At 39.3% G+C, this 13,531-nt stretch overlaps 2 protein-coding genes across 2 annotated transcripts in view; one reads left to right on the top strand and one right to left on the bottom strand.

The window, feature by feature from the left end:
* The window catches only part of LOC135216603 (uncharacterized), a 465,366-nt gene that overhangs the window by 90,516 nt on the left and 361,319 nt on the right, over positions 1 to 13,531 (bottom strand). The gene's annotated exons all lie outside the window — the stretch shown is intronic.
* The window catches only part of LOC135216593 (uncharacterized), an 84,517-nt gene that overhangs the window by 58,149 nt on the left and 12,837 nt on the right, over positions 1 to 13,531 (top strand). The window contains exon 3 of the mRNA XM_064251976.1: positions 9,567 to 9,704. Within this exon, the coding sequence (XP_064108046.1) occupies positions 9,567 to 9,704 (138 nt within the window). The remainder of the gene's footprint in view (positions 1 to 9,566; positions 9,705 to 13,531) is intronic.

Here is a 13,531-nt window from a genome sequence, read left to right as displayed (position 1 = left end):
TATTTTCAACCATATAAATGAACATAACCATAGAATAAACTGGAATTTGTCACGTGTAATTTATAGCAGCAACTGCCGGTACAAGAGTCAAATGATGGAATCGGCCTTAATAAAAGAGAGGCAGGTAATGAACATCTCAAAAGGAGCATGGATTTCGGACACGATCGACAACGTCTTCATTCAACCAACCCTTAAGAAGATTAAAGGAAGATTATCAGCGGGGGTGACTTAAAATGGCTTGTTTGTGGATGGACCTCTTGGTATAAATACCACCTTTTCTGTAAACTTTTCTCATTCATCTACCTAAGAGAGAGACAGTCTGAAATATAGTACTTTTTCTCGTATTTTGGTGTTTTTATGGGCTCCTTTTATTAGATATATATAGATATATTATATTATATATATATATATATATATATATATAATATATGTATGAAATACTATATATATATATATATATATATATAATATATATATATATATATATATATTAAAATAAAATACTGAGTCTCGGTGTTCTTAATCTAAAAGATTGTGGCAAAATAGAGAAAAATGTATGATGCATGATTAGTTTATGGAAAGAAAGCTAAAGGTTTTGGCAACTACTGAGATAAAGGTGAAAGGGCAATGAGTGAAAGCAGGAAGACTGAGGACAGGTGAGAGCATGGGTTAGTGCAAGGATTTAATGGGTAATGTTGAGTATGGCAGAAGAACAAGCTGTAATAGTGAAAGTATATAGTCCAGGAATGAAAATGAATGACAGTGAAAGAGGTTTCATCAGGAACCTGGATCTTCATCAGGAATCTGGATCTGTGTCTTACTTAGTTTGGAGAATGTGAAAAGGTTACACAGAAAGAGGAGGTGTTGTTAGTAAGTAAGGAGCTTCTGGCATAAATGTAAATGGTGACATTCTTGTGGATATTTATTTGGAAAGGTTCCTTGACTGTTGAAAATAAATGGGTTCTGAAGACCAATAACATTAAATATACGCATACTTTGGTGCAAGAAAATGGTAAGGAAAAGAGTTTGCTATATTATAAAGAGTGAATAAATGCAATGGTGAGAAGAGAAGTGTCTGGAGGTATATCTAATTATTATTTGGTTGAAGCAAAACGTTCCATAGACAGAAATTCGAGTTAGAGATGAAGCCACAAAAATGTTGCTGTAAATGTAATTGAGACAGAGCTTTGATTTGGAGAAAGTGAGAAGAAAATGGATGAAAAATAGACTATGATTTTAGATACAGGAATGGAAGGAGTAGATAAGGAATATGTAAAGTCTGAAGATAGAATCATAGGGTCAACAGTGAGTATTTATAGTTTGTTCTGACAGGAATACAAACCTACTATTTCATAAATCAAGTTTCTTGTGTAAAGCACGCTTTGGCTGTTTCTGACTCACAGTCAAAACAAAATCCTATTGCTACAGCCTGTGCCCTTGTGCAACCAACTCTTCCACTGTGTTAGCTGTTGTAGTGCCTGGTTGTTACTGCATGTTCTCTCATTTTTGTTGCTTAGATTTTCTTTATGCATGCCATGTGTTTGAATTTTAGTGTTCGTTACCTTCCCTGTTAACTGTGGCATTGAGCGCTTTCCTGTAGAGTTTTATGTCTTTTTAGAGGGGCACAAGGTCTTTTTGTTGCTATTTCATTTGTTTGTGGTGTGCGAGCCACATGGGTGAACTCCCTTTGTTTGTGCTGTGTGTGTTGATCATTCATTCCATGTGAGCCCCTGTGTGTAGAATGGCTACCATTGAAGAAAAGAAGCCTGAGTTTAGGCAATGTGCAGGGAAAGACAAACCATAGTAAGTTTAGTGGTCGACCTGCATTCAATGTGTATCTCGTGAAGAGTAATGAGTGCATGAGAGATGATACGTGTGGTGAGTGTGATGGATGGCAGAAGCTGCAGTGGGCTTTATATGAGAAGAGAAAAGGAAACCTTCTCCAGTTCACATTTCCTTTAGGTCCCCCTCTACCAGCAACTCCTGCAACTTTTATATTCCGTCCTTTGTCAAGGGTGAAGACCTCCTCCTTGGGAAGCACTCAAGCATGTACTGCAATATCTGGCAGACAGGCCAGTTGTCAATGATTGGAGACAGCTAGTTCCTATCCTGGTCCATGGCAATTGGAATCTAGTTCCTTCGGATGTCAGCCACTACTACTGAAGCATGAGAGGCGTGAAACAGGAGGACTTGTCAGTGACCAAGAAGTGGTCACAGGGTGATTCAGCTATATCCTCCTCTCCCCCCCATAAAGTATCAGAAACTAGATCAGGGACGATTGGCAGTGATGACATAGACAGGGTTATCAAAATAGGTTGCTGTCCATAGCTTTCATTGCTTTGTCAGTTACCTCCTATGCTTCCTGCCAAGCCAATAAGCAGCAGTGTAGAAAGATCATCAAACTGTTGACAGAGTAGGTGGGACAGCATCAACACCAAGAGGAGGTCTAGCTTCCCCAGGGATTGCGACATGAGTGCTTCTTGGAGTTGCTCGTGTAGAGGGTGTAGATGTTCTCGTCCAACAATAGATCATGAGACAGATGCTCTAGACCCTGCTAGGAGAGGTGGGACACAGAATATGTCTAGAAAGCCTTCTACCTGCTCCACTTCTCACCATTTTGAATGTAGACTCTTCCCCCAGCTCTGCCCTGAACAGAATAAAGGGCTCTTCTCTTCCAATGCTACCAGAGTGCTACTTGGCTGATCATCGATGAAATCGCACTGATGACAGAACAGAGATGGACCCTCAGAGGAAAGACTCCTCCTCCAGTACAGAAAGATCCACTGATGACAGGACAGAGATGTGTCCAGCTGAGGAGATGCTGCACCCCAGTCATTTCAAGCAATCCAGCCAGCTCACAGACAAGGGAATTACTCAAGCAAGAGGGGAGGCCCCAGGTGAAGAGCAGGAACTCCCCCCTTAAGCTGCCATGGGTGGGGGAAGGGTGCCTAGCTAGCAAATGGATGGTGTGACAGCAATATGGAGCAGAGGAGTGGACAATAGCAGTCTGGAGATAGAGATACAGACTGCTCTTCAGTCCTATGAGAGCCCCACAGGCTCCTCTTCCCATCCCATTCACATCCTACTGCCTAGACTCGTTGAAAGGGAGAGCCCTGCAGAAGGAGGTAGAAGTGATGCTGCAGAAGGGGCAGTAGAGGTTGGGTTGGACAATTCTCCTGGATTTCAAAGTCACATCTTCCTAGTGGAGAAAGCCTCTGGGGAGTAGCGTCCTGCGACAGACCTTTCAGCAATCAATGAGTCCCTGCAGCAGACACCCTTCTCAATGGAGATGCTCCAGTCAATCCTAGCATCCATCAGAGAGGGGGACTTCATAATCTTGCTAGATCTGCATGGTGCCTATGTCCACATCCCATTCACCCAACCCTCCAGGAAGTATCGAACTTTCATTGCCAAGGGAGTGAACACCACAGTTTAGAGCTCTTTGCTTCAACTTAGCAAAGACACCCCAGATCTTCACCAGGGTTTTCCAGCTGGTGCCCTCCTGGTCACATTCCAAGGGCATCTGACTACAGCAGTACCTGAACAACTGATTAATACTTGGACCATCTTGGGAGGAGGCAAAGAAGGCAAGAGACATGATCCTGGACCCATCTGATTTCCCTCAAGAAGCTGGTTCCAAGTGGTAGATGAAAGGGGTGACAACTGAAGCAAGACCTGTCACAGTCCATAGAGGTAACTGAAAGGGTAAGGAAGGACCTAGTCAACTTCATGTCAGGAATGCTGCTCAGAAACCACCCCTGAAGATGCTGATATTCTCCAACTCCTCCCAAAAGTGGTGGGGCTACACACCTCAAAGGAGATGGCATTTTGTGGACATTGGGTCCTAAAGAGAAGAAGCACATCAAACTCTGGGAGATAAATGTTGCATGGATGGTTCCCCAGCACTTCCAACACCTAGTGGGCCACTCAGTTTTCCTGAAGAGGGACAATGCTGTGATGGTAACCCATTTCAACAAACAAGGAGGGATTATCTCCCCAGACATGTGCAACCCGGCAGTGAAGCGGCATGAATGGTCAGCCTCCTAGGACCTGGAAATGATGGCCAGATACATCCGAGGTAAGAGGGACATTATCGCAGATCAGCTCAGCAAGAAGAACCAGGTTGTTGGGAAATAGTGGTCCCTCATCAGGAAGTATAAATGGTTTGCTGGAACTGTGGAAGGGCCCCATGATAAACTTGCTTGTAACACTGCCAACACCTAGTTGCCCCTGTACTGCTCCCAGATACCAGACCAAAGAGTGGCCTTCTAACATCCAACACAGACATGTACACCTTCCCACCATTCAGTCTCAAGGTTTTCGATGACTCTGTGGCCACTCACCGAGTGGTATGCAGACCTACTGCACTTTCTGATAGATGTTCCAAGACAGCTGCCTCAGTCACCTGACTATCTGGTGCAGGAACAATGGAAGGTCCCATCGAAATATTTATATCCACAGTTGGAGGAAATCAAGCAGTTCCTCAGAATGAGGGGCTTTTTGAAAGACTACAGCAGCCACCACGGATACCCTTAGCCACTCCTCTGTTTGGGTCTACCCAAATAAGTAGATAGAATACTGTTGCTGGTGCCATTGGATTCTCTTAAGACACCTGTAAAGGAGGTAGTAGTAGACTTCCTACTCTTCCTGAGATGGGACAAAATCCTTTTGGTAACAGCCATCAGGGGGTACAGGGCAGCCTTTGCAAAGGTCTTCCAGCTGAGGGGCATCAACCTGTATATGTCATGGCAGTTCAGCCACCACCTGGGGCTTCCAGAAAAAGCTACCTTTTAGACGAGTGCAGGCACCAGAATGAAACATTACAAAGGCCCTTGCTAGCATGCATGGCAACCCCCCTAAAAGGCCATATGGAAGTCTTCAGATAGAGATGTCACACCAATGGGGTTGCTCTCCCTGTCCTTGGAGTTCATCCAAAAGTTCATGACCAGGACCGAGAACCTGTTGGTCCCACATTTGTGGTTCAATCCCCTCCCTGAAGGATTTTGTTGGCAAAAATAAGATGTTGTTGGGCCCAGGGAGAACACTGAGACAATAACTGAAGAGAACAGCAATCCTAAGGCCTGGTTGCAAAAGGCTGTTTGTCAGTGCAGGTCTCAAATAATATCATCTCCTTTTGGCTGAAGGAGGTCATCATGAGGGCCTACAACTCTAAGCAGGACGGAGGAGAGAACCCCATTAAAGGTGAAGGCCCATGATATCAGGGGAATAGATCCTTTGGTGGCATACAGGAAGAACCACTATCCCCCACAAGATATTAAAGGTTGGGATCTGGAAGCTGAAATCCACCTTCACCTCCTACCTGATAGACATGGCACACAAATCCCTGGAAACCTTCACCTTATGTCTTGTAGTAGTATCCCAAAAGGTGGTGTAGTCAATGAGCTCCACCAAAAGGGACATGAGGAACTGACAGAACACCGGGAATTGGTAATTAGTAAAGGACGAATGTCCTATGTTAACACTTCATAGCTTAGGCCTGTGACTGGAGCATTCTAAGAGCAACATTCTTTGTAATTTCCACCTACATGAGGAACAACTATCAGGAGGTAGTAGGGAGGGACACTGTTGCCTTCCTCTTATGAATCAGCATCTATTTATGAGTGTAGGTTTGTAATCTTGTCAGAAAAAATTACAAATGTTTTAAATCTCATTTTTCTAAGGATACAAACCTGTGGTTTCATAAGGGTATTTTTATCTGCTTCTTGCCTCAGCTGCCCCTCAGTTTGTCAATCCATCCTCAGCAAGGGCATAATACTGGACAAAGAAGCTGATTCTTATAGTAGAGAGCACAGGCCAATGTGGTAGGATTTTGTTTTGATTGTGAGTCAGTAACAGCCAATGAGGGAATAAAAACAAGTCCGGAGTTGAGGAACTCAAAGGTTTTGAGATAAATTAAAGAAAACGAAAAGAGAGGTTATTTAGGTACTATTGCACATAAAGATGACGGATGGTGTAGTCAAGAAAAAAGTGAGAGAAAGGAGAGGGCAAGTGAGAAGTAGAGGGGAGAGAGTGCACGAACTTAAGGGGGAATAAGTTACTCCCTTGGGAACTATATATTATTGAGCAGATGGATTCTAGAATAATAGGAGCAGAATTTGAAATGCTGTGTGAAGTGAGCACATGGCTGGGTCAATGGAGTGACTATTTTGAAAATATGTTGAATGTAGAAGATAGAAGAGAGACAGCTAGATTATGCTAGAGTGAAAAGGGAACCATTTAGATGGAGCAATGCATGTTAACACTGATACTAGGAGAATGGAAAGAGGTTGAATAAGTACTTGAGAGTAAATGTACTGATAAGAGTTGGATGAGGGAAGAGGTGGATCATACAATAGCTGAAGTGGTGTGGGCAGCAGGATGTCAATTGAAGACATGCTGGAATGTGCAAGGGAAATGCTAAACCAATGCTCATTTATTGAAGTAAAGTTTAGATGTTGGATACAAATGACAGAGTATCAGAGATTAACTGTTTGAGTAGCAAATATGTCATAAGAAGATTGTAAAGGTTGAGATATTCAGACATGTGGACATATGAAGAAGTGGTAACAAGAGTAGCACAGGTGAATGGATGGTTAGGAATCCCTTGAGATTTGAAGCCTTGGGGAAAGACTATTTTCTTTCTTTTTATTTGTGAAAAGAGCATACAATTCAAAAGTATTTGGAAGTAGGAGGAGATAAAGACCTTAAAAGTGCCGGATAGATTGGAGTGAAAAAGTTTCAGAAAGGAAGGACCTGGACACCTACAGAATTCTTGCAATGTAGAGGTAAATAGTGCCATGTGTAGAGCCATAAATTAGCTTTCGGTGTAGGTGTTTGAAGTAGCCAATATAAAGAAAGTTTTCTGCTTAGGGGTCCATAATTAACCAATCAAATTATGAATGTCTCCATGAGCATTGCTTTGTCTTTTCTTGTCGGGCACCCTTGCTAGGGTATATGGCTTAATGCTGTGTCTATATATATATATATATATATATATATTATATGATATATATATATGTATATATATATATATATATATACTATATATATATATATATATGTATATGTATATATATATATATATATATATATATATATATATATATATATATATATATATATAGACACAGACACACACAACATTAAGCCATATACCCAAGCAAGGGTATATGGCTTAATGTTGTGTATATATATATATATATATATATATATATATATATATATATATATATATACATACAATGACATAGTTTCATACGAACACACAATCGAATGAGACACGCTACAGATCACGTAGGCCGTTTGAATATAGGTCGGGGTAGTTGTCTCAAGCAGGGAGCTTGGACTAATGTTTATAAACAATTGAATGACTACAGGTGACGGCATGTTATCCTAGCCTACATACTTATTGTATACGTCATCTTTAGCGTCTCTAGTCTGATCACATTCCTGCAAGCAATCTGGTTGACCTCTTTAGTTTTTAGACTTTTATATATATGGACTAACATTCCCATATTTTATTATGTAAACACTTACATATATATATATATATAATATATATATATATATATATATATATATATATATACATATACATATATATATATGTATAGTATATATATTACATATACATATATATAATATATGTATATGTATATATATATATATATATATATATATATATATATATATATATATATAGACGTATGTATATGTGTGTGTGTCGTGAAGTATAAAAGTGTTATGTCGAACTTATCATAAATGTTAGGTAAAGACCACAATGAAATTCTTGTTACAAAACATATTATATGTGTATATATATATATCATATATATATAATATATATATATATCTATATATATATATACATATATATATATATATATATAATATATATATATATATATATATATATATATATATATATATATATACATATGTTCAAGGCTTGTAGCATTCGTCCAACTGCTGTGGATTATGTTTTGTAACACGAATTTCATTGTGGACTTTACCTAACACACACGCGCGCACACACACAGACACACACACACACATATATATATATACGTATATATATATATATATATATATATAATATATACATATATTAATATATATATTCGATATAATATATTTATTATATATATATATATAATATAATATAATATAATATATAACAGATGAAGAGGCAAAACAGCTCAATACATCTGCTTTTGTTATTGTTACCACCGTTTCAAGACAGAAGTCTCATTTCCAAGGCTAAAAAAGGAAAAACCATAAACATATAAGTTACAAACTTGTCCAGTAAGATGACCATAAATCATCACATAAAATAAGCACAAAAAACAATAACATACAATGTATTAACGACTAAGTAAAAAAGATTCAAGACAAACCTTACAACCCGAAGTTTGGTTTGTGAATGATTTGCCAGTGCGGGAAGGATTCAAGATAAACCAAGGAAGAAGAGTGGCGGTCTAAGCAATGTATAATGGAACTGCTATAGTATTATTATTATATGGTAACAAGGTGCTAATGGCCAAGGATTCGAGTATAGGGAGGTGGTTTCATTAGGGCTCGATAAAATGACCTCAAATCATCGTATTTAATTTTGTATTTGCATATTTGTGTATGATTTCTAATATTTGAAAGCTCGGGGCTAGAAAGTTTTATCCTTGTGCGTAATTTTTCTGTGTCGAAAAAATCCACCTATGGTTTTTGTATTTCTTAAGATGGATTTGACATCAACTGCTAGGAAATCCAAAAACCATTGGTGGATTTTTTCGACACAAAGAAAAATTACCTACTTAAAGTGGTCTGACCCATTGCCACTATAATGAATATTATCTTTTACATTTCTTTAGCAACACAATATTTTATTTACCTGAACAGTTATGGCGAGTATGCTATGTAATTGTTCACGGGGCTGTAGGAATGCAGTTGCACTGAGACTTTTCACCCTATATAACAAGGAGAAAGCCACCAATTGTCTACGGATCAGTTTGAATAGATAATAAAAGTTACAGCAACCACTTCAGTCACTGACATCAAAAAGGAAAGGAAAGTAGCCTATTAAAGAGGAATGGCCAAATTAAAATTGAATTTGACAGCACCTGAAGTGAGAGGTCCCCGAGGGTTCACTGTCCTCCCCTAACCTTTCTGTGTTGAAGGGTCTGAAAATGGGTTGAAATTCAAGGAGAAAAAACAAAAGTGAATTGAGATGGTGGTAGTGATGCCAAAGTCTCTCGCTAGAATTGGTATCGCTATTGGAATTTCCCATCATTTTGAAGAGCAAACTGCCATAACTGTTTACTTGTAGTAATGCACTATGCCAACGAAAATTACAGTAAGGTGGGCTGTGACAAAATCTCATACTGATCGGACTATTCTTTATGAAGTTATAAAAAAGAGAGATGGCTTAAGGTGAGTGAAATGTACAGTCGTATCAATTTATTTTTGCATCTTTTTTACATTTTTAGGGAGTTACAGAACCACAGCTGCTGTTATTCAAATTTTATGACAGAAGGAGTGACAGAAAAGAATTTTCATCTCGATTTTCCTTTCAGGAAAAAATCTGGTCTGAGTACGAGGTTGCATGTGCCCAATCCCCAAGGTGCCTGGAGCTGAGAGGTGTCCACCACACGCGCTGTGTGCGACAGTGTGTTTCGCCTTCCTGTTATCTTGATATATACACACAAGATGAGGTGAGAGAAATTATGTATCTAGCTTCTCCTTTCTATCTTCTTGCCTTTGTTATTTTGATTGACAAGGAAATGAAAGAGAAGATTTCCTCAAGGTTTTTCTCGAGGAAAATAATGGGAAATGAGTCTTAAGAAGGAGATGTTATATCACTGCGATCTAGAACTTCATAAAATACTGTACATCTTGCATGCGGGTACCTAGAAATAATTCTGTTTTCCATATTTCTTGTTTACTAATTAAAGGTTACTCAAAATTTTTCTGTCCAGATATTTATACAATTATGCATTTCACCTGGCTGCAATATTTGTCATATAGCTGATATACTCACTTAAGGGTTCTCTGAATACAATACCACAGCATCTGGAAATGAGTTGAAAAGAGCTACTGAATACATTCAAATAACCATTCAACCTATCTACAGTAAATGGATGTGGATATCACACACACACACACTGCCCGTGAAACTTTCAGTCGGCCGTGGTGGCTTGTTGTTGCAGTGCCAGAGGTATGATCATGGCTAACTTTAACCTTAAATCAAATAAAAACTACTGAGAGGGCTGCAATTTGGTATGTTTGATGATTGGAGGGTGGATGATCAACAAACCAATTTGAAGCCCTCTAGCCTCAGATTTTAAGATCTGAGGGTAGACAGAAAACGTGCGGACGAACAGACAAAGCCGTCTCAATAGTTTTCGTTTATAGAAAACTAAAAGTGACTTCTTCCAACTAGCATTCATCGTCCATATCCTTTTGTAGAAAATTCATTTACAGATGTTATTACACATTATAGAAACTTTAAAAGAAATCTTTGTCATTTTTACAGACATGTAATATTTTACCAGTAATGTAAAAATTTGTCAACAACAGATTATGTGAGTATTTAGTAAAATATTCCCCAATATTTTCTTGGTTTTATATTATCATAAAATATCATAGTACTTGTCGCGAATAATTTGACGACAGAGCACAAGTTCAGCCTCAACATTATGAGGGAGATAGCCCTTCCTGAAAGGAAAAGCTCCAGCCCTTACACTAGGACAGCTCAAGGAAAAGGCACTGAATTTTGTTGATTTTATTTAAAGAATAATACTCTTGATATTATATTTACACATTTACAAGATGTCTGAACATAAATGATGTTAAATTCCGCGTTCCTTCACTGAATGCACAATGTGGCCACGTGACCACAAGAATTTAAAAAAAAAATCTCAAAAAGAACACAAAATTTCACTGCAATAATCTCAGGTACATTATTCTAGTACAGTGCAGTTTAATCGAAAACACTTTATAACTCACTAAAGCCTATGATGGCCAAGATATACAATGATTACTTACTGTACATGGTTGTGGTCACCGAAGTCACTCAAGTATCTCACAACACCCTTCCACGTAGAAATGAATAAGTTTGATCTTTATTGGATAACTACAAGCTATAGAGAGAGAGCTATTACGTCTGCAGGGTCTTTTTATACCTGCCAGGAATAGTCAATTATGTAGAATTTGTATTTATAAAAAGGGCATATCCTTTTCTCATATATAGAAATTAATTTACAACAACGCACAGGAGAGTGTTCCATGGAGAGCCAGAGTGACTTGCAAATAAAAACACAAAAACACACACAAGAACTATCCTGTTCTTGCCTCCAAAGTGAATACATGGAACCTTGCCTATCAACAAGAGCAGGAAAATGTATGTGGAGCGGTGGAATTATGTCATGAGAAAATAGTGTACATATTTTTTTTCACGACGTCCTCCACCTTCCAAAGAAAAAGGGGCGAGGCAAGGGCAGGCAGCATGGCAATTGGTGGGGCAAGTGAACATGGTCTTGTGGAATTGTTGAGGCCTAGAGGCGGGCGCGGCGCTACAACACTCATCTAGCTCTCGATGGCATACAGTCACAGCACTGAGTGATCACTTGACAAATGGCAAAGGTACAAAACATCAATATAAAAAACAATCAACATCAAGGCAATGTACAAAATGTAACTCAATCAATGCAAAAATGACAATATAACATGGGCAAAACATAGTTCAAGCAAATTCAGCAATTACTGAATGCAACATAGCAACTTGAAAAAAAGCAATGCAATAGCATCACAGGCCGCATCATGGCAACAGCAATGATCATATGAAAAAGGCAATTCAAACGTACAATTAGCTCAGTAATAGTAATGCATTTCAAAGCATCAATATCAAAATCAATCAAGCAGTAGCAATAACATTCAAAGCATAACTAAGTCAATGTTAATGCAACAAAGCAATATAGAAATGTACTCAAAATTCCACTCCAGGAACTTGTAATCAACTTCAATGCTCGTCACAGAGCATACTATTACAGTACCATCATCAATGGTAGAAATCAGGATAACACAAATGATTCATTGTGTAAATGGTTTAGGTAGCAATCATAAAAGGATGGAATAAATGTTACGAAACCAACCAGCTAAGGTAAGAATAGCAACAAATGATTACTTATATATAGCAATCATTACGATCAACATTGTCAAGTGTTTCTCTAATCATTCGAATAAATAGTTGCTTATTAATAGCAATCAGTTGCCCAACACTCCGTCAGGAGTTTTAATGAGGGAGCTCGTCCCATGCAGTAAATGAGTTACATAATGAACACAGTCTACAATGACAATTAACTGTTCGTAAAGTTGAAGCCGTCTGCGGACCGCTCTGTTCGGTCTTCATAAGACGCAACAACAGAAAACGATAAAGAAAATGCTAACACAGCAAATTTCCTTCAAATATTCTTCCAACGCACACTCTTTCATAGCTCACCTCTCAACTGTTAACAACATACATAACCCTATACTAAATCGTCTTTTACCCACTCTGACATTCTCTTTCTATGTTCAAAAGCAGCTTTCCTTTTCGGATGGATTCCTGCTTCACTTACTGTCTCACTCAATGTCTACGTCTCTCTCACCATTACCCGCTGTTTCATCACTGTCGTCGTTCTGGGTCTCTTCTTCTCGCTTGTCGTCGTGGGCATTAATCTCAAGTGGGACAATGTGTTGTACTGCTTGCAGATGCTCCTCGCCTTTGAATAGAACTTTTAGCGACCTGACAACGCCTTTGTCGCCAGGGTAGACCTCGATGATCTTACCGAGGGGCCATTGACTGTGTCTTTACTCTGCTTGGTTTTCACCAACACGATGTCGCCTTCACGCAGTGCTGTTGGGCGGTAGGGGGGGGGCCTCTCGTAGGTCGTGGCGCTCCTGTAGGGACTTCAGGTAACCTTCCCTCCAGTAGCGTTTGAAGCGGTCGAGGGACTCTGTCAACCTAAAGTGATGTTGACTTAGCTGATGAGTCGTTAATGTTAGATGCATATTTTCATTAGGAACCATGGGCGGTAGCAGGCGAACTACATCTCCACGAGGTACAATGAGGTGAGGGCTTCATCCTCATGCATCCCTGTGTACATTAAGGGGCGGTCATTAACAACAGCCTCTGCCTCCTTTATGAGGGTTCGCAACTGTTCTTTGCTGAAGAGGTTACAGCGTAGTGTGGTAGCCAATGTCCTTTTGACTACCCCAATCAACATCTCAAAGAATCCCCCTTTCCAGGGAGACCTGGGAGTCTGGAAGATCCACCTTATTCCTGTCCTACACAGGAATTGTTTAGTGATGTTCTCGTCATACATCTCCTGCAAAAAGGTACTTGCAGTACAGAAAGTCATTGCGTTATCGGGTGCACAGTGGTGGGTGCACCATGGGTAGCGGCATATCTTTGGAGTAGTAAAATGAAAGTATTGGCGCCAAACTGCTGCAGTAATCTAAATATGCTGCTTGGCTGGCTAAACAGGTGATGATCAGAATG

Source organism: Macrobrachium nipponense, chromosome 19 (genome assembly GCF_015104395.2).
Source record: "Macrobrachium nipponense isolate FS-2020 chromosome 19, ASM1510439v2, whole genome shotgun sequence".
Lineage (NCBI taxonomy): Eukaryota > Metazoa > Arthropoda > Malacostraca > Decapoda > Palaemonidae > Macrobrachium > Macrobrachium nipponense.
The sequence above is the reverse complement of the archived record's forward strand: the minus strand, read 5'-3'. Positions and strand labels throughout refer to the sequence as shown.